The 21,126-nt window shown below is 41.0% G+C and overlaps 2 protein-coding genes across 4 annotated transcripts in view; both read right to left on the bottom strand.

Moving 5' to 3' along the window:
- Window positions 1-3,838: 3,838 nt before the first annotated feature.
- rnf141 (ring finger protein 141) lies at window positions 3,839-12,019 on the bottom strand. The gene is made up of 6 exons (XM_085778437.1): window positions 11,834-12,019; window positions 10,023-10,223; window positions 7,696-7,804; window positions 6,964-7,145; window positions 4,170-4,277; window positions 3,839-4,047 (listed from the first exon to the last, which is right to left on the bottom strand). The coding sequence occupies exons 2-6, from the start codon at window positions 10,157-10,159 to the stop codon at window positions 3,897-3,899; spliced, it is 687 nt and encodes a 228-aa protein (XP_085634563.1). The 5' UTR covers window positions 10,160-10,223; window positions 11,834-12,019; the 3' UTR covers window positions 3,839-3,896.
- A 1,992-nt stretch (window positions 12,020-14,011) lies between these two features.
- LOC146985455 (alpha-1,3-mannosyl-glycoprotein 4-beta-N-acetylglucosaminyltransferase C-like) overlaps window positions 14,012-21,126 on the bottom strand; it is a 42,943-nt gene continuing 35,828 nt past the window's right edge. The window contains exons 3-6 of one of the 3 annotated variants that reach the window (XM_085778449.1): window positions 16,611-16,753; window positions 16,353-16,500; window positions 15,378-15,419; window positions 14,012-15,287 (exon numbers count right to left, since the gene is read on the bottom strand). In XM_085778449.1, coding sequence (XP_085634575.1) covers window positions 14,254-15,287; window positions 15,378-15,419; window positions 16,353-16,500; window positions 16,611-16,739 — 1,353 coding nt within the window. In that variant the 5' untranslated portion in view covers window positions 16,740-16,753 and the 3' untranslated portion in view covers window positions 14,012-14,253. Of the gene's footprint in view, window positions 15,420-16,352; window positions 16,501-16,610; window positions 16,776-21,126 lie in introns of those variants that run through there. The other 2 variants (XM_085778447.1, XM_085778448.1) reach the window with 2 other exon arrangements.

Below are 21,126 nucleotides of genomic sequence, written 5' to 3' on the forward strand. Positions count from 1 at the left end.
CACAGAATGTGGGAGACATGGAAATGTTAACAAGAGCTGATGAAGGCAGCTTCTGGTGGGAGGAAAGGCAGGGAGAGCAGACCAGCTTAATGGGAGTACCTGATGACAGACTGGTTCATGGGAGGGGAGGGCAGGAGCGTTGGGAAGGGGGGAAGGGGGTGATGCAGGCGGCGGTTGGTGCAGAGAGATGAAGCTCCGGTGGATCTGTGGAAACAGAGAGAGTGGGAGACACCAAGGCCAAACTACTAAGTGCAACAGATAATGATAATGACAGTTCAAAATGTGCTGTCCTGTCCTCTTGCAAGTGCTTTCCAATGCAGATTTTCTGCAAATGGCAAATAAACGACTCTCTCTGACTCTCTCTGAGGAGAGGAGAGGAGAGGAGAGGGCTCCATGTAACCAGATGTGTCTCCCTACGTTCCTCCCACGGTCTAAAAACATGCACAATAGGTTAGCTTTGGACTAGACTGTAAACTTAAATTGCATGTCATGTGTCAATATGTGTGGTTCACCTCTATATGGCTGGCTCCAAGCCCCCCATCAGGAAAAACCAGATCATGGTGAACTTTTCACACTGAGAAAGATGTTGGTCAGCACCAGAGCGATAGATATAAAATATTATATATAATATTTTATATCTATCGCTCTGGTCAGCACTAACAAGCAGGAGAAACTACAAATACCAGGGAAGCCTATCTGCAAGTTTTGAAAAGAGCATCTATTCCATGTAAGGATTTATTATTTATTGTCTTATTGTTCTGTAAAAATGACAGAGCACTTGGCTGAAATAATATATTAAAGGAAAAAATAATAAAAACAATAATGAAAAAACCCTACATAGAACATAGCATCAATGGTACATGACAGCGATAGGTTTTTATTGCATATGAAGAGATAAAAGTTTTAGATGGTCAATTATACAACGTGTCATTACTGTATATAAAGACAGTCCACCAGAACAAAGTTTAAAGTGCAAAAAGTGAGGGTCTTTTTTTATTAATAATACAGTATAATTGACTAATATATCAGTTGTAATGCACCTCAATTCAGTTTTGCAAATACTGCTAGAACTCATGGATAGGATAATCCTACCACCTTAAGGTCGGAACATGACATTACACAGCCATTTGCACATACAGTTTGTGTACGCAGGATCAGACGTTTTATGAAAGTGGCCTGAAATCACATTCAACATTTCACTTATCAAATGTTTTAATAACATCTCAATTGACCATGGAGTCATGTGGTGATCAAACAATGTCTAAACTGCTGCTGGATTACAGTGACAGATCATATTTTCCATCGGAGAGATAAAATCTTCAGTATTTGTGTACAAACATCAAGTAAGCTATGGTGATGTTTTAAAGTGCAATTTGTCAGCATGGTCAAGCCAAAATGACTTTTGGTGTGATAAAATGTAACTTTTATGGTCTATGGACAACAAAAATTAAAAAGGTAGGCTAGTATAGTACAGACTTACCATACGTCTTTGTGTTACTGTCTGATACTGGGAGAAACATTTTAAAATATCTAAATATGGTCAAACGCAATGTCACACGAAAAGCTAAACAAGCAATTTCACAACTTTAAGTAAAGATTTAGATTTTTAGTAAAATAGAAATTTATCACTCAGGAAATTAATTCATACATATTCACATTTCATGGATCCGGTTCAAATAGATCACAAAAACAGCCACTTAAGCTTCAAGTGCTGTCTGTGACTTATTTGATTGGAAACCAGGACAGAAAAGAATATTTAAAATAAAAAATGATTTCGTGGCTCTAAATTCTCCATAATTGTCGTCCTAGAGGAAGTCAGTGGAAACTCAAAAGCTGCCTATCTCTATAAATCAGTTATCTTGAATTAACAGCATGACAAATATAAGAGTAGCTACTTTAGGCATGTGAACTACAGTATTTCTATGGTAATCAGGTAAAAATAATCCTAATACAATCATGAAAAAAAATACAATTAAAAGATGACAAAAGTCAAATATTAGTGATTTCCCATAGTAAAAAGGACACTAGAGCAAACCAAGAAAATGAAATCATGTACAACAAATCCAACCTGTTTCACCCAGACTGTCTTGGTGCAGCAGATCAGAGCATTCATCTTTAACAGGTTCACATAAAGCTCATAAAACAGATCATATAAGAAATCAAGATGCACCAACAACAGAACAACTTTGTTGTTCTTTGTTGACATGTGGAAACAAAATTTGCCTTCAATTGGACCAGATGCTCTGGGATAAAGACGGTGTGTTTTACATCTTAGATTTGCACTTGAAGCAAAAGTTACAGGCTACAGTTTGGAAGATGTGCTTTTTTTGCTTTCTGCTCGATTCTGATGACAGAATCAATACCACTTTCACCGGCCTGCAGCTGTAAAGCTTAGCATTAAGGCTGAAAACAGAGGGAAGCTGCCGTCCAAGGCTACTGAAATTCACCTCCAATTACTTGTAATGCTCACTATTCAACACAACCATACTGTACACGTCTAAAAATGTCAGGTTGTTGTTTAGCGGGGCGGTTGTACAGTATGCCAGACTGTCTGTGTCAGATTATCTGCTACAGACAGACAGCAGAGTGGCATCAATCTTTCCATTTAACTCTTTGCCATCAAGTCAATGTTTTCAGAAATTCTGAATTAATCCTTTAAATAAAAATATGAATATGTAGGAGTCATATATGCATCAGCCCTCTCTGAATATGAGCTGACTTCTGTTTGCCACATCCGTCTCATCTTCTGTCACATTTACATTGGCATGGAAAGAAACTTTAACTTGGATCAAGCTCTATATCAGAAAGTTCCTAGTTTTCCTTTTTCCTTGTGTAGGATATGTCAACCCAGCAAGAGCTGTACTTTTGGTTATTCTGCGTGTTAAATTAATGGAGTATATTATTACAGCATACCAGAAATACTGAATTTTCACTTCTGACAACATATAATCACACAGTTCCCATTAAGCACCACGTCTACAATACATGGGTGACAGAGATTTTTCAGGATTTGAAGGAAAGGGTTTTGTGTCAACACTTGATTTTACGGAGGTCATGGTTTCCAACTGATTTCCTGGAGACCTTCACTTCTCATAATTTCATTAAAAAATGATGGGATGGGGTTGTAGCTGTAGCTGTCAATTACTTGGATATTTCTGAGAAAGCTTTCAAGGAAAGGCCTGCACCCCTTGGTAGTAACTAGGAGAGAGATTGATTTATTGTTAATAAGTTATTCAGCACCTGCTCTTTGCATTACTAAATAATCTTGTAGTCTTGAAAATTAATAGCGGGGGTTAGTGAATATATATTTAAAGGGATACTTCACCCAAAATCGATAATTCACCAATTTTCTACTCACCGTCATGCCAAGGAAGGGTTTGAAGAACTTTCAGAGTCATCAATTAGACAATCAGTCATTAGACAATTGGTGAATTACCGATTTTGGGTGAAGTATCCCTTTAAACAAATTTTAATATCCATCTGAGTTTCCTAGTTAGATGTAAAGTAAGTAAGAAGTAAAAAGTCACTCTTTCACTATGGCACATTTTCTAACTAATTAAGAATTCTTGTTAGTCTTGGATATTGGTGGACATTGACGTTAGCGTGTTTCACTTAACCTATTATACAATTTCACATTTGTTTCGATATGTTGATAGCTATAGTAATGATTATTATTTTTCAGTTCTCCTTTATATATACCGTAGTACCAAGTTGTGGAGACCTTTCTTGGAAATAGCCTGGTGAATTATGAGGAATGTATCCAGGAAATCAGCTTCATCAACATGCTGATTCTTCTGTGTTGTTTGCTTTTTAGAAGGAAAAAAAATCTCCTTGTCAGTGACAGTAGCATTTTGTGTTGCAAAGTCTACTTTGTATGAGTCAGTTTCAGATTTAAGTTAAGGCCTGTGTGGGTGGCCTGCCTCATCAGCCAAGTTTAGGATGTAGCCGGCTATGTCGTCCTCTGTGGGGAAATCAGACATGACCCATGAGTCATTGGCAGCGGTCACCTGCAGGCGGCATATTGGACAGTTTCTGCTCTGCCCACTCCTGTAGAAACAGAGGCAAATGTGTAATAACTGTAAGAAAACTTTTCTATGAGAAAACTACAATGATTTACAAGATAGAATAGCATGAGAAGTTTGCATTTTCTCAAACAATTAACCTATTACCATTTATCGATGCATTTCTGACAGAAGCTGTGTGCACAAGGCAGGATGAGGTCGGCCTTCCCATCCATGCAGATACAGCACTCCTCCTCATCAGTCAGCTGCTTCACTCTGCACACAAATGCAAACAGAAGGGGCTCAACTATAATTACTTGTTTATTAAAATTCAAATATATCTTAATTTGGGAATTCACTTAAAGCAGAAGTAAGTGGAATGTTTGTGTTAATATAAGTCTTAAATAGTTATATCTTCCGACAGCAATCACTTACATAGAGTGTTTGGACTGAAACACGGGTCTGTCAGTCACTCTGCTCTGCTCTGAGCCGAGGAGAAAACTTTCCTTGTATCCTACAACCCTTATCCAGTGAGGAGAGAGAACGGCATAAAGGGGCGGTCCTCTCGGTGTGTGCAGCCAAGGGATGCGCGTGAGTAGTGTTGCACCGATACCGATACTAGTATCGGTAGGGGGCCCGATACCGCACTAAAATGCTGGCATCGGTATCGACGAGTAAACAAATGACGCACCGATGCCATTTACTGATATGAACGCTGCGCCTTGTGTCTTCTCTCGCCCGACACTCACTGCTGTGTGATCACACGTGTTCAGTGCATGCCAAGCCAAGTAAGGATGTAAACAATTCAATTAATTGCAGTTAATCCTTTTCAAGGAGTTTTTTGTGAAATGTAAACAAGCAAAGCCGACATAAAGTAGCGGGATCTCTATTTAAATGTGTGCGCAGCGCACTGAGCACACACAGGGGAGAGAGGAGGTGAGAAGAGACAACAACACTGTTACCTGCTGTATACTGGCCTCAGCCTGTACCATCGCTAAAACACAGAGACCAGTGTGTAACGAGTCAGAAAGCCGCCGTCACTGAGCTGCCAAACCGACGCGGGTCCGGTGTGTTTATCAAAACTTGTTCGCCGTGCTGAGGCACCGGGTCGATTTGAGCTGCGTTCAGGCTGCAGTGACGGCGGCTTTTTCACTCGTTACACACTGGTCTGTGGCCAGTAGCCTAACACTGCATCTAACTCCATCGGCTGACAGGAACGACTGGATCGCTTACTTCTGCTTTAAGGTTGGATGATTCTTCATTAGTCAGGTGTTTAATTTGTACTTGGCACCTCCTCAACTGGCCCAAAGCCTCCCATGGATCACATATCATTTTCCTGGGATAACCAGGTATTCTATTGAAAAACGTTAACTTGTCAGTGTAGAAGCTTATAGGGCAACTCAGTCCTTCTTTTCCTGTTGTTCAGCTCTGTCATTGTTCTTGTTCATGATGAACAAGCTAAAATTAAAAACGTCTTTAAATCTGTCACCATGAACAGCCCATTTTACTTGACATATGGTCTTCTATAAGAATACAAGTCCAGCTTTACCTGACTTAGCTTTAACTGTGCGTTCACATCAAAAGCTTCCAAAGCATCAAAAACGCTAATTTAATTTAAGTAAATTTAAGTTAATTCATTTTCAATGAGAGCCTGGCAACCTGAGTGACCAAAGCGTCAACTGCTGTCAGCCGCGCCTCCAAAGTGTCACCAGATGAGAAGTTGAGCCTTGGTTAACTTTATGGTAATAAGCTCTGACGCGGTTCGGCGACAACCTGTCAGAATAGTACGAAGGAGTATTAGGGCCAGCCAAAAAAAAAAAAAATCCAGCGCAAGGGAAAAAAGTAAGCAAAATTTAAAAAAAAAAGTTGGGCAAAAAAAAAAAAAAAATAAAATCCAGCAGAAGAAAAAAAAAAAAAAGGCAGGCAAAAAAAAAAAAGAAACTGCAGAGGCTTGATCACGTAGCCTACCACAACAAAGCGAGAAGCGACTGTCGGCTCCATGACAGCAGCAGAGTGACAGACAGGCCAAACTCTGCAGCGCCATAAAAGTGAACAATAAAGCCGATTAACTTTGACTCAATGCCGGAGTATGACAATGAAAACACGAATCACTTCCGTGTCCAACCCCTGCTGCTGACGTACAGCAATCAGCAATGCATGTTCTTCATTGCTGTCCCCCATATCTATGGCTCCCCCCCCAAAAAAAACAAACAGACACACACAATCATTTATAAGTTACATAGAGACGTTATATGAGCTAACGTTGACTAAACGTGACTAAACGTGACTGGAGACACCTCCGTGACTAGACCACCGCGATCCAGGTCTCTGCCTCCTCCTGTAGTATTTACAAATACAAATACTATACACTATATACTATTTTTCTTGTGCTGGACTTTTTTTTTTTTCTTGTGCCGGATTTTTTTTTTTGCTTGCTTTTTTCCCTTGCGCCGGATTATTTATTTATTTTTTGCTGTTTTTTTTTTTTTTGGCTGGCCCTAATACTCCTTCGTAGAATAGAGATGTCCTTCGGCTCCCTTTTTTTTGTATTTCGGCTCCCCAATGACCAGCGTGATCGAACTTTGACGTCAGTCACGTGACGAGCGACCAAAGCGGCTAAAAATATTTGCCGCTTTGGCAGCTGTCTTGTCTGAAGCGCACCCTGGAGCGTTTTTGACACTTTGGAAGCTTTTGGTGTGAACGCACAGTAAGTTATGGCTCATGAGATTTTTCTTTACATGAGACCTACAGTAAATTGAATCCCAACACCAGGGTGGTTAAAACAAAAGCCAGTGTAAGCTACTGTATAAAAAGTCATTCTTTGATTCTTTCTTTGGGTTTCCACTAGTCTCCACAAAGTGGTCACAAACTTTGGTGTCTTTGGTGTGAAATACTGAATGGAAATCAAACAAAAACACACTGAGGGTAATACTTGTATAAGGATCATGTCACTGGAACCCACCTGCCCATCCACATGCTGGCCTGACAGGAGTCTGTGGAGGGGAGCTGGGCCGACGGGCCCTCAGTGCTGCTCTCTGCACACAGCACCTCGGTGGCCTGGCTGGTGATGTCACGGTACAGCTGGATGAACTGGTACAGGTTCATGATCCGTGTTGCTTCCAACATACCGTTCTCCTTGTTGATCTGGAAGTAGGTAAAGGCAAACACATGACCCATATGATACACAGGAATCATTTACTCTGAACCCTGCAGCGATTCTTGTGTCTTAAAACAGTAGTCTGGTGCAAGTACCAATTATCAAGGGGTTTACTTGCAGTAGTCACTTCTTACAACTTAAGTTGACATGATGGATGGGGGGTGGGGTGTAGAGCAGTCCTTACTGAAACTAAGGCCTCGTCCACACGGAAACGGAAACTCACCAGCCAGCATACAATGTATACTGACTAATACTATATGTAAATAAAGTACAATTCTTATTTCTGATTCAAAATACCCAAACAGTAACTTGTTTGGTAATACTGTCCTATCTCATTTCCCCCCAAAACAGGAGAACATTTACCTATTCACTATTTTCTAGCTGATGAAGTTGTCCAACCCTCTTGAATAGGCTCCAACATTAGAGAGATGAAAAGGTGTATGGTTTCACAGACATTTGTCTCTGTCACAAAATCAAAGGCATGACGGATGCTGGGGTTCGCAGGTGATGTATGTGCAAATGGGGGTGTGGTCTCACCTTGGTACAGACGATCCTCACAGCCACTTTCCACAGGGCTGTGGCATCCGATCCTGGCTGCACCTCGAACAGCAGGTGCTTCTGCTGTCCAGCAGCCAGCCTGGCCGTACTGAGAGAGACGGAGCAGAGAGGAGAGGGGATGTTCAACTTCACCACCGCTCTGTTTTGGTTTTCACTGCTGTTTGCTACAGTGATGAACAGGACATCACAATAGACACAGGGATATGAGGAATGCAGCCCATCATGTATCAGAAATTAAGGAGTGGAGGTTTTCTTGAGCTTCAAGGTAAATAATAAAACCCGCCAGATCCTGATGCTCCAGTGCTGAGAGCTGTTTAGTGTTTGCAATTTATTGTACGATAGATTTATTAATCTATCTATGCTGAATGGTTTGTGATGAAGTGAAAATGTTTTAGAAAGGCTTGCAAAAGTAAAATCTCTCCTTTAGAAAAATATTCAGATCCCCTGTTGCATTAAGATTACGTTGAGGTGCATTTTGTTTGCTCTTTCTTCCACTTCACTTCCACTTCAGTGGCCTGAATTCTAGTGAAATTCCTAGAGTTTGCCATCTGCCAGACTGAGTAACCAGGTGAGAACGGTATTGGTCAAGGAGCTACCCACCACCAAACAGTCACTCCAACAGTTTTGATGGTCCTCTGGAGATAAGTGAACAAACTCAGCAGCTAGACAGAAACCACAGCCAACTTGGAGTTTTACAAACAGCATAAAGGTCTCTAAGATCATGAGGACAAGATTCTCTGGTCTGACGAGACAAAAATAACTGCAAACACCTGGCCCTGCTTATCACACAGATTATACTATCCCCACAGTGAAGAACTGTGGTGGTGCAGAACTGGTTCAGCCAAAAAACAGAGAGCTGCTTGAGCAAAACCTGCTCCAGGGTGCACATGAGCTTTTAGCATGAAATGAACCACAGCAGCATAAAGCCAAGATGATGCTGGAGTGGCTTCAGAACAAGTCTCTGTCTGTCCTTGACTGGTCCAGCCAAAGCCCAGGGTGAAATCCCATAAAACAACTGTGGAGAGACCTGAAGATGGCGGTTTATCCAGTGGATCCAGGAATACCAGGAATACCAAGATAAACAGACCAAATCCAGGTGCAAAGCTGGAAGAGACCTCTGGAAGAAGACTAAAAGCTGTAGCTGCTGCCAGAGGGGCTCCAACAGAGGACAGCATCGAAGCCCTGAACACTTTTGTGAAAAAAAGTTGATTTAATATAGGACACTGTTAAAGGCATAACATGTTTAACAACATTTTTGGAATTGCTGGGACTACCTCACTGTAACCACATTATCCCACATCTCCTACTTTCTCTGAGAGTTAGTGAATTAAAATTAGATTTGCAGGGGCATGGCCTAATTGGCCTGGGGAACAAAATGGGCCAAATCCTGGATGATGGGAAAATGCTGCAGCTCTGCAAATGAGCTACACTGGAACAGACTAAACTAGACTGCCCAAAAAACACACTAAGTATCCAGGTAAAAGAATTCAGGTGTTCGTTGTGAAGTGAGGTTATATCCCCAAACGTTACTTTTCCCTCATAGTCATTTTATTAAAAAAATGTTTGTCCCAAACTAAAACAGCTCATTACACTGCATTTAAAGGTACATTGTGTAGGAATTCCTCCCATCTAGCGTTGTGGTTGTATATCGCAAGCAACTCAATCGTATTTTTCATGTTGCATTCACGTGAAATTGGGCAGACGGCAGACGGACGTAACGGCATAAACAAGCCTCTATATAAACAAGTGGTCCGTCAGCACGAGGCAAAACAATACACGTGACAATATGTTGTCATGGCGATGTCGTATTGTTTACCTGACCCACGTTTTACCGGCTTTCTCTCGACTTCTGTGACTAAAATGACATCTGGTTTGTTACCGACGGCCGTCTGCCCGACTGCAGGTGAATGCAGCATCAGTGTAACGCTCCATTCCTCCTCACTGCGTTACCGCGGTGACTTTTCACAGACGCCACCTCCACCTGAGCCGACAGCTCCGGTGTCTCCGCTGAGTTTCCGTGGTTTCCTACCGTCACGCTGCCACTGAACGTAAAAACATGGAGACACCACATGGCAGCCAGCACCGAGCTTACCGTCTCCATGGAGATATGAATGATATGAACGGCTCATTCAGAGCTGAAAGGAACACTTCAGTTTGTTGATGGGGGGATTACTGGTTAATGAAAAACATATTTTTGAAGGAAATAATCGATTTTCATGAATAGAAAACAGGAGAAGTTACACAATGTCCCTTTAAGGTTACGTGTGTGATCATTTCAAGCTGTGTGTATTTGTCCTGTGACTTACACATCATTCAGTTCAGCCACTCTTGCCAGGAACTCCTCATAGGTGAGGTAGCCACTGTCACGGACCAGCTGGGCGTGTTTCATTAGCTTCTCAGGCAGACGGGTCATCACCGCCTGACCTGAGATCTGCTGGCCCATCGTGGCAGCAGCACTTACAGAACAGCACCGGAAGACGATCACACCTCATTCAGTTTAGCAGAGCCTGAAGAGAAAGAAAAGGGTTTCAACAAGCAAGCAAACTAGAGAATACTGCATTCAAGGTATATGAGTACATAAGAAATGTCTAAAATGTCAGCATATAATTAGATGGTAATAAACAACTATTTTACACAGTAAAATATGTTCTGTTGGGTGAGCAGACCATGTCTGTCTCCACTGGTTTCATTAGTATATCTATTTATCTCCTCCCTTTGCTGTCAATCACCCCCAGTTAAGTACCGGACTCAACAAGATGTAAAAACTTTCCTCCAAGTCATCGCTGCAGACGAATAAACTGCACATTCAAGCCACCGATCTCCTGTTCTGTTATTTTCCAAACACTGTTATTTTTTTTATTTTTTTATCTAGATTCAGGTCTAGAGACTGGAGAGATCACTAAAGTTCACTCAACTCAATGTCATATCAATGAAACCAGTTTGGACTACAGTAGAAGATGGTGAGCTGTGGTTGCAGCAATACTCAGATGGTCACATGTAAACCATTTGTTGTCTCAGCACTAATTTAGATCAGGCCACATCCTTCCTGTGTATTCAGTGTGTGTGTGTGTGTGTGTGTGTGTGTGTGTGTGTGTGTGTCCTCGGCAGCCACTGCTACTACCGACTGGATAGTTTCTGTTTCTACATCCGTGTTCAAATCGCCTGTTGACTATTGTGTGTGCAAGCATCAGGTGGTAAGCAGCAGTAGGGGGATCATCCCTTTGTTCACTGAGTCCTATGTTCCCCACTTTGTATGGGACCGGGGAACATAGGACCCTTTTCCCCAAAAGGGTCCTATGTTCCCCTCTGTGTCCAGACCGGGGAACACAGAACCCTTTTTTAGAAAAAGGGTCCTATGTTCCCCACTCTTCCCCAAAAGGACCCAGGGAACATGCAATTTTTGTAGAGGAGTTGTGAGTGACTGTGCATATTTTTGCCTATTTTTGAGTGAGAAGTTGAGTTGTCCCATTGGTTGGGTTTAGGCAATGAAGAAAGGGGTTGGTTAAGTTTAGTAAAAAGACCAGGTAGAGGCTAGACAGACCAGATAGATAGAGTCCAGAATCAGATAAGTAGAGAGAGTCCATCGACCAGCAAGAGCGCCTTTTTCGGGAAAAGTGTCCAATGTTCCCCCAGTATGTATTGCGACCGGGGAACATAGGACCCTTTTTGGGAAAAACGGGAAACATAGGACCCTTTTTCAAAATGACGGTCCTATATTCCCCGATCGGCAACCATAGGACCCGGGGAACATAGCTACGGTACGCCCCCGTTTGAGGAAGTCCCGGGGTCCTGCAGATGAACTCTATCAGTTTGTTTATTAGCATGACATACCGTGTAGTGAACTGAAACTGCAGTGAATGCCTGTGTGGTGAAGTGCCACAGCCCCGACCGACCTGCCCAGCACCACAGACAGACAGAGAGCCATGTTGTCTGGGTTTCACACGTTTAACTCTCTCTGTCATAACACGGTTCAGACCCATAAACACCATAAACACCTCCTAAGTTACCTCTGCTACAGTCTGTGGGACAAACACGACTGGAGTTGACCGCAGTGTGCTAACTACGTTCACCACCAACAACAACAACAGTGTCACGTAGCTTAGCACGTAAAACTCACCACGCAGCGAGCCTCGGTGTGGAGGAGCCCACGGCCCGCGACACCAGTGGTGGGTGAAGGTGTGTGTGTCTCTCTCTGTGTGTGGTGTTAGGAGAGAAAACCAGCTCCAACATCAGAGGGAAGTCGTCCACCGTTAGCCCATGGATGTAGCCGTTAGCTTCTGTTTTGGTTGACGCGACGCCGCACAGTCGCTGTTTGATGACGTAGCAACACGCGTCACTTTGCTGTTGATAAAACCAGAGCAAAAAAAATAAAAAAATAAAACCAGAGCGACTGATCTATGGCTCTGGGATAAACCATAAAACACTTCATATTTAAAAGTGCTACAGTACAAATTAAAAATTAAAATGAGAAGGGGAAAGATGAAAATCAATTTCACTGATGAAAGATATAATGGGATATAAAATAGGAAATAAATATCAAGGCACATGAACTTAAGAACAATGTAATGTAGAAATGTAACATGATAAATAAATTATAATGGTGACTGATAACAACAATTTCAAACATAATTTAGAATAGGCCTACTTACTTATATATGAAATCTACATTAAAAAAAAAATCATCTATCCATATCCAAAATGCTGAATCAAAGTAGGTAATGAATTGATGATTTGTGGCGATGTTTTAATGTTAATTCTACTGTTGTCCATTGTCAGGAGCAGTAAGGAAATGGAGTGTGTCAGGACAGATGATTAGCATAGGCCAGTCACTCACTCAATCAATTTATATCTTGAAAACACAAACTGAACAATGATTTGTTTTCATTCATACCAAATTCATAAACACAATAGAATAGGGATGACCTATATAGTTTAATTATCTTTACTATTCAGACTCATAATTGACAGGGTGATTATCGGTTAAGTAAAAAAAAAAAGTCTGCTTTTCCATTAGATGATAGATGTGATTGATAATGTGGTATCAAATAGATTTCCTCGTCAGATCTTTTAAACTGCCAGGGAAAGATGATGGACGATTGGTTCAGGTTAGACATGGCCGGTGAAAAGTGGATGTGTGTGACCGGAGAAACTGCACTCCACTGGAAGGCAGGAGAGAAGAATGGCCAATGCATCAGAGGAGAGACATGGAGGATCATTTGAACTTCCCTGGTAAAAAGCGTGTGGTTAACCCCAAATCTCTTTGGTCACAGACGTGTCATGTTACTTGGCTGTGTGTGTAGCCAATCATTTTACTATGGGCTAAGGCTACTATACTACGACTTCATCATCACACCTTGATGCACCAAAAAAGCGACTGTGGTGGACGACTCCTCTCTCTTCACTGCAGGACGGAGAGATTACAGCCATCAGGCTTTTTAATTCTTCTACAAATGGTAGAAGAGCTACCAGACAAATGAATTCCCCCTTGAGGATTAATAAAGTATTATTCTTATTTGCTGGCACACACCAGGAAGACTTAAACAGAGAAGAGGTATAATACTGATAATATTAAAACTATTCCTGGCATTAACCTGTAAAATGTCATAATATATCGGTTACACTTGCTGTTATAAGGTCACGTAAATAATTTGGAACATTTCTGTTAATTTGTATGACTCTGTTTTACACATTTAATCCAGTGATCAGGACATATTTTCACACAAGTCATACATTTACACAAGTCCAATCAACCAGAGGCATGGCTCCCTGTCCAGCTGTAAATTCTCCACCAGATGGCAGCACACAATGTCAAAGAGACTACGTATTTACAGTATGAGACCCTGGGCTGCTGAGGATTTTGACAAGATTAAGTATAAGGATATCCATCTGTTTTGTTGTATCAGTTCCTCTCTTTATGTAATCAAGCATTTTAGTGGGAGGAAAAAACTTATGAATTTACCTAACTATTCAAGGAAATTAAAAGGGCTTAATTTGTTTTTAGCATTTTCAAAACTGTATTATCAGGTTGAGGGTGCTCTGATTACTTTAAGCTAAGCTACTTACATATATTATCCTCAGAAGTGTTCATACATTTACAATTGAAAACATTAATTTAGGCAATCGTTCATTCATTTTCAGACTTTGAGACACAGGATGAAAAAGAGCTATCCTTCAGTCTAGAAGCAGACCTGTTGGTGGTCATTCTAAGAGGTCCATAGTTTTACGTGTTGATTCTGGAGAATTCTTGAAGGTGCTCTCAAGTTAAAGAGGGAAATAACAAGATACCAGTCAGGTATGAACAATTTTATATACAGATTTTCTAAAAAGTAACACAGGTATAAAGACTCCATAATAAACAGATTGGTCATTTTAATACATCACCTTGAAAAGATACAGCAGGTCTCTGAACAACCCAAAAAAATATGGATCGTTTTGAAGTCACTTAAGTAATCCAGAAATTAGTTCAAAATGAACATGTAGCAACTTCATCCATAATTAGAACTGTACATAAAAATGATAACTTTAAACTGTCCTCAGTTACTTTAACGGACTCACTGACTGTGTGGTCCATAAACTGATAGTTCTTATGATGAGCCACTCTTTCTGACTGGCAGTAATGACTATCCGTACACACTCTATGTCAAAGCCGATCTTGTGATCCACATTGTTTACCTCAATGTTTCCACCTTTAAACTCCCCTAATGTGATGTAGGAGGCGCACTGCCTTCCCTGTTTAGTTTCCACCGACTTCTGTCCCACTTCAAGAGCTCCGTGATGAAGGATGTCATTCTCCCGATCCTCTGTGCCCGTAACTATTTTAATTCTACTGATTTTAATTGATTTGTTAAAGATTATGACATAGAAATCTCCAGTGCAGGGAGGTTTCCCCCAGAAATATTCGTCAGTGATGCTACTGTATGCCTTTGAGGCATCATAGTTTTCAAAGACATTGATGTTTGTGTAAATGCTGGCAGGAGGGTTGTCAGGAATGTCTATGGAGTCTTCCTCAAAGTCGTCATCCTTAAGTTTGTTTTCTGCTCCTTTGTAGGACGAGTAGTAGCCCATGTGCTGGAACAGCGAGGGCTTGAAGCGGATCACGTCCTTCTGGGCCAGCAAACCCCTGAAGTGGATAAGCAGCCAGTCACAGGGCATTTCCTGGTAGAACATGAGGAGGAAATGAGCCAGGCGTGGCAGGTCTTTGGAGTGGTAGAGCTTCCCGATGTATCCCAGCTTGGAAAACTCCAGCATCACCCAGTAGGAGCCTTCCCTGGAGGTGATCACCTTCTTCAGTGCAGTCAGGAAGTTCCTGGAGCAGCGTACGTCATCCTCCAACATCATGTAGAAGTCAGAGAGGTTCGTGCAGAAGTTGAGGAGAAACGCGTAGTCAATGTTCTGCTTGGATCGGAAACGGACCCGGTCCTCTGGGTCGTTGTAGTTCCTTTTCAACCCATCCAGAGACGGGTAATACTCCTCTGGAGTGTGGATCACCAGTAGGCGTCCAGCTATGATGTGGTGTGCAAACTTTCTAGTGATTTCCTGCACCAGGTTCTCACACCAGACCAGGTCAAAGTCTGCCAGATGGACCACCACCACAATCTCTTTCAGTTCCTCATAGCTGGACTGATCAAAGATGGATTTGATCGTCTCCAGGAGATAATTACCCTTTTTCCTCTTGACAGATGACAAACCAATGGTAAGATACTCTGTGAACAGAAATATTATGAGTCACTTATGAAATGAAAAGGTTGCTTGTGATTAAAGGGATACGCCAACATTTTTTTTGTGTGTGTCTTGCCTCACTCCCGAGTCCATGTCAAGCAGATAGACACCATTCTTTCGACTGTGCGTGCAGTAACAAAGGAGATACGGGCAGAGCTGGCGCACCGCTAATTAGCTTAGCTCAAAAACTGGAAGTGTATAGGTAGTGTTAGCCTGCCTCCACCTAAAGTCATCAGAGAAACTCTTCAGCAACCCTTAACAGAAACCGGCGGGCCGATCTTCGTCTCAGAGCTGACAAAACTCTCCAGTAAGGCATCTTGAGCGGTCAAATGAGGGTTCAAGCAAAGACGGTTTATTTTGGTTCAAGCTAGCTACATCGAGGGTAGGTTAGCTTCCTATTTCAAAGTAAAAGCACAAATTCTATCGTCATGGTTTTCTGTATGTAAAGGGCAACGGGTGTTTTATTTTGTTAAAGTAACCAGAAGTGCGTTGGTCACAACGGCTAGCTTGAGTAGCACCAAATTCGTCTGAATAAAATTGTAAACAGCTGGTATTTAGACAAATTAACGACACACTGCTGATCTAAACGGCTACTTTCTCGCCTAAAAATGTTTGAAATGTTAGTAAAGTAATATATTTACAGAGTTTAGAGCTAAAATGAAATCAGCTTCTGACTGCTGATTTCGGCTCGGGTAGGAGGCAGGCTAACACTACCTGTGCACTTCCAGCGTTTGAGCTAAGCTAATTACGGGCGATACGACTCTATCTCCCTTGTTACTGCACGCACAGTCGAAAGGATGGTGTCTATCTGCCGGTCATGGACTCGAGAGTGAGGCAACGAAAAAAAAAATTGTTGGCATATCCCTTTAAATATGCTCAGACCTCAGAAACGTTATCACTTTGTTAAAAATACCTACTTTTACGTGGTAAAGGAATTCCTGCCAGATAGCGATAGGTGACATTGATGGTCCCGGAGGAATTGGACAAGTCTCTGAACGTGTGGACGTATCTCTCAGAATTCTCAGGATGCATTAGCGTCTCTCCCAGCTGTCTTTTATCAGCCTCCTAGAATTATCCACACAGAGCAAAAAGCAAAATGCCAAGAGCAAACATCACACACAAGAATTCAGGCATTATTATTATGCTTTGATACATTTCAAAGGGGAAAAACCTACTAGTACATATCCATCATCCATGTAAAGGTTGAAAAAGAGGAGAAAGATGATGAGGAAGCTGAAGAATGGAAACATGGATCGTTTCCTGAAACACCTCATCTTGTCCATGGACTTCCACATCAGCCTCATGATCACACACCTCCCTGCAGGAAATCAGAGACAGGCAGAGAGATGTGGATTGAAATGAAATAAAAATGTATGGGTTTGCACACAGGGAAATTTGAAAAAGGTTAGGACAGTGTTTTTCAACCTTGGGGTCGGGACTCCAAGTGGAGTCGCCTGGAATTAAAATGGGGTCACCTAGCTGAAATGTCTAGTAATTTTCAAACAGATTAAAATATGTAACGGAGGTCCGCGGGTATAGTCACAGTCACGAGGTACCAGTAAGAAAGACGTGCTAATCCACTTGCCAAGCGGTCATTGACCTCTTGGCGAAACGATTAGCAAACCCACAGCCACATGTATTTATTAAGAAATTATTATTATTTTTTAAAATTATGATTAAAAACACAACACACAATCTTAAACAACTGTATTCTATACTTTCACTTTCTCGAATATAAATCGAGTTCAAATAAAATGCAGTATAAAAATATGAGCTGGCACATCTTGATTGACGGCCGCGATCACACGCAGTCACGTGGTCGCGAGGTCGCCAGAAATTTATGATGTCAAAATGGGGTCACAAGCCAAAAAAGGTTGGGAACCACTGGGTTAGACTGATGTGTGGAGGCTCAGGCTCAACAAGCTGACAACTATAAACAGGTCCACAGACAGTAAAGACATTCCTGTTTCCTCAGGCCTATGAACAGTAGTAGTGTGTGTCTGTCAAGGCACTCTTTTTTGTTTTCTTGATCATCTTCCAACTATAACACCTGCAGCCTGAGGGAAAGATAAAGGAGACAGGTTTGTGACTGCAGGGTTACACACTCGATAACTACACCTGCTAAGTCTGACTGTGGAAAATAAATGAGTTTGTGCACATGACCACCTACACTGTCATAAAAGTCTGACCCTACATAGATTTTGAGGTCATGACATTGTTTTTTTAAGATTATGTGCAGACCTCTGTCGATGGAATAACGAAAACCTCACCACCTGCTGTTCTCAGAAAATATGAACTATGTAGTTTAGAGATGATGAGAAAAAGGTCTCAGAGAGTATCACAGTACTGAAACAGTGAGTTAATTAGTTAATCGATTTAAACCCGAATGAGCAGTTTTGAAAGATGGTTAGATATTCATTTCAATTATCAAGCAAAATTCACTAGTTTGTGAAATGTGAGAATATGTGCTGCCTTTCTTTCTTTTATTCAACTGAATGTCTCTTTTCAGTGCTTTGATCAGAATATTTACAGTTAGTTAGTTTTACAGATCTATGACCTACAGCATAAAAATCAGTTTTATAAATTGCATAATCAAACTTACAAAAGAGCTTTATCCATCATTCTAGAAACACAGCAGGTCAGATCTGGCCTTTCTTTAAAAGATATGGAGAAACTGACTTGTGTCTTTGTGTTTTCATGTGTTTAATCCAATAGATTTGACGTGTTTTTACTATTTTAAAGCTGAAATTGTTCAGCTTGCCTGTCTTGATGCTCCTATTTACTTAGATCACCAAGGGCCGAAGATTTGGAACATACAAGATCTTACCTCTTTATTACTCTTTTATTGCTCTATGTGTTCTGTCTTAACTTTTCTTGTGAAAAAAACAACTACAACTAATATTATTATTATATGACATGAATAACTTAAATGCTTATAACGTATTACAACAAATATGTACAGCTGAACTCTAATGTCATCTTGCTATATGGAAAACAACTATTTCATCACATTATGAAGACTAAATGACTGAATCATCAAAACAGGAACCAGGCCATTAGATACAGCAGAATTGAATGTTTTAGCAATCAGTTTTCTATCCCTGTAAGAAAGACATGAAAATGTTTGACAAAACTGAGAGAATGATAAGAAAGTCAAATGATAACTGTCTGTGGGTTCATCTCTATCAGCAGTTTCTTTTACATTACTCACAGTCATTTGGTCCATTGTTGGTAGAAAGTGATTGATTGGGTAGTCAGACTCCAGATATAATTCAAAAGTCATAAGAGCCCTGAAGTGTCAGTGAGTCCCAAAACTGGGTGGACATTCCTCTGTTAGCTGATGAGGTACTGAGCATGGCAGATGTGGCCAACAGCACTGCACAGGTACTGAAGGCTGAGTTCAATATTTATCATTGGATTAAGCAAAGTGATTGCCAATAATGAGCCATTTTGATTTGATTTTGATTGTTAATTTCACTGTTCACAAAGGAAAACATCAGTCATCTGTACAGCCTGTGTGCAGCTGTCACAAGCCAGTAAACACCAGTGACATCGTGAGATAGAAAACAAATGGCCTCAGCCTGAGGTGTCGACAGTGTTTTCACTGAAGAGAAAATCCTGCTCAGTCTCTGTCCTACTTGGAACGTCTTCTAAAAAACTACTGATCCCACGACACCCTCCTTAACTCTGATGTTGCTCAACACCAAAACAAAGCCTTCGATGTTGGAAAGCGGGAGCTCCCCAGTGATGGGGACAATTCCAGCACAGACTCATGCCCTTGCCGCTGGGCGCAATAACTCAATAAACAACTTATTATTCATCACGCAAGCTCCATTTTGGGGCAATAACCGTCTTCCATTTGCCAGAGAAGTAAGTGGTTTGTGCTTCTTCCACGCTGGCACCTGGGAGATGAGTGGCTAAAGGCAACACAGTGACAGCTGTGAGTCAATGTTATTAAAGACCTCACAAAAGCCATACGCACGCCATCATTTGAGATGGCAGCCCGAAATCAGATGTTTAGAGGAAGAAGGAGGTGAAATAATGGCCACGTTTTCTCTGTGAGAGAAAATACTGGCAAGAAATGAGATTTTTATTTGTTTTCTTGGAGCAAATCTAAACAACAAACAATCCTCCAAGAGGTCACGTACGTTTCTCTGATAATGAAAGTACATCTATGAATAAATAAGCACGTATTGTTGGGCATGTTTGCTTTTCAGTTTAAAATGCTGAGTTTTTTGTTTTGTTTTTACCTCAGAAAATTATCTGTGTCTGCCTGGCGAGCTCATTTCTGACTGAAGTCAATTTAGATTAGACTTAGTGGAATAATAGGAGGTAGAAAGGAATACTAATGAGTTCCAGGATTAAATATTGTTACATGTCCTATAGGAGGTTTTTGGACATTAAATACAGTCTCTCCAGACCAGAAACCAGAGGAGATTTGTCGGTTTCACAAATCTTTTGTTTTGCAAAAATAAACTCCACAGAAAAGGGAATTACAACAGTTGGTAATATTAGTACAAATCTGCATCTCCTGGTATGGTCAAAACTGACACAGTACAGGCAAAGACAGGCTGACTCTTATAGCTACCAGCATGAATATATGAATTCATTTCTAAAACCAGTTGGTCAAAACTAAATCATAACTTTATTCATTATAATAGGCTACATCCCCTGTGTACCGCTTTCATTCTCATTCAAGCTTTTTCTCTCCTCTTTCTCCTTCATCTCATCAGTTAACTGTTAATAATCGGTTATGAGCATCAGTTATCGGTCAGAATTCAAAATGTGTATCCTTAATTGGGAGTCCACGGTCCAGTCCATTACATTTTCTTCATAAAAAAGTGCAACACCTGCAATTTGTAATAACTGATGCAAAATGTAACAACTTATAATGCGGCAAAGTTTATTACATATTGGTTTCATTATTTTTATTACAAAATGTGGCAGATTATTACAAAATGCGGAGTTATTACATAATGACGTGAAAATTTATTACATTATTACATAATGCGGCATTATTAAATAATGTGGTGTTACAAGAGTGTTTGTCATGATGTAACAAGGACAGAGAAAACAGCTTGAATTACAATATGGAGCCACAAGGACAGTCACTACTAAGATGCATTAAAAATGTCTCATTCATGTTTTTCCAGTCAGTCCTTACAGGTGAAGGATCTTAAAATGATGATTACCAGATCTGAGCAGTAATGCTGATGATGGGAGGCCTGCAGCCTGAGTGGAAGATAAAGGAGACAGGTTTGTGACTGCAGGGTTGCAGAGTCAAACCTAGACCTGCTAAGAAAGTCTGATTGTGGAAAATGAATGAGTGATGCTTCAAATTCAATGACATCTATCAAGGTGCCCTTCAGCAATGCACTTAATCCCCTTTTGTGGCAGCAGCTGCTATCTCTCTACCATGAACAGACCATAGTTGTACTACGAGGCTCCCAGGTGGTAATGTGTGTAACTGTCCGAACTGCTGAAACAGAATATGCCTGCGCAGCAAAACAGCTTTTCTTGAATAAAGACGGAAAGCGAAGGATAGGGGCACTTGTTGCCGCAGAGACAAAGCGCTACAACATGATTTGATAAAAAGAGCTTGACAGGATAAGAATCTGTATGGTTCATCACATTCATTTCTTTAACATTTATATTTGTGTAGGATTTATCACTGAAAGGATGAGGCTGTCG

Source organism: Trachurus japonicus, chromosome 6, assembly GCF_045865225.1.
Source record: "Trachurus japonicus isolate A0001 chromosome 6, Traja_1.0".
Taxonomy (NCBI): domain Eukaryota; kingdom Metazoa; phylum Chordata; class Actinopteri; order Carangiformes; family Carangidae; genus Trachurus; species Trachurus japonicus.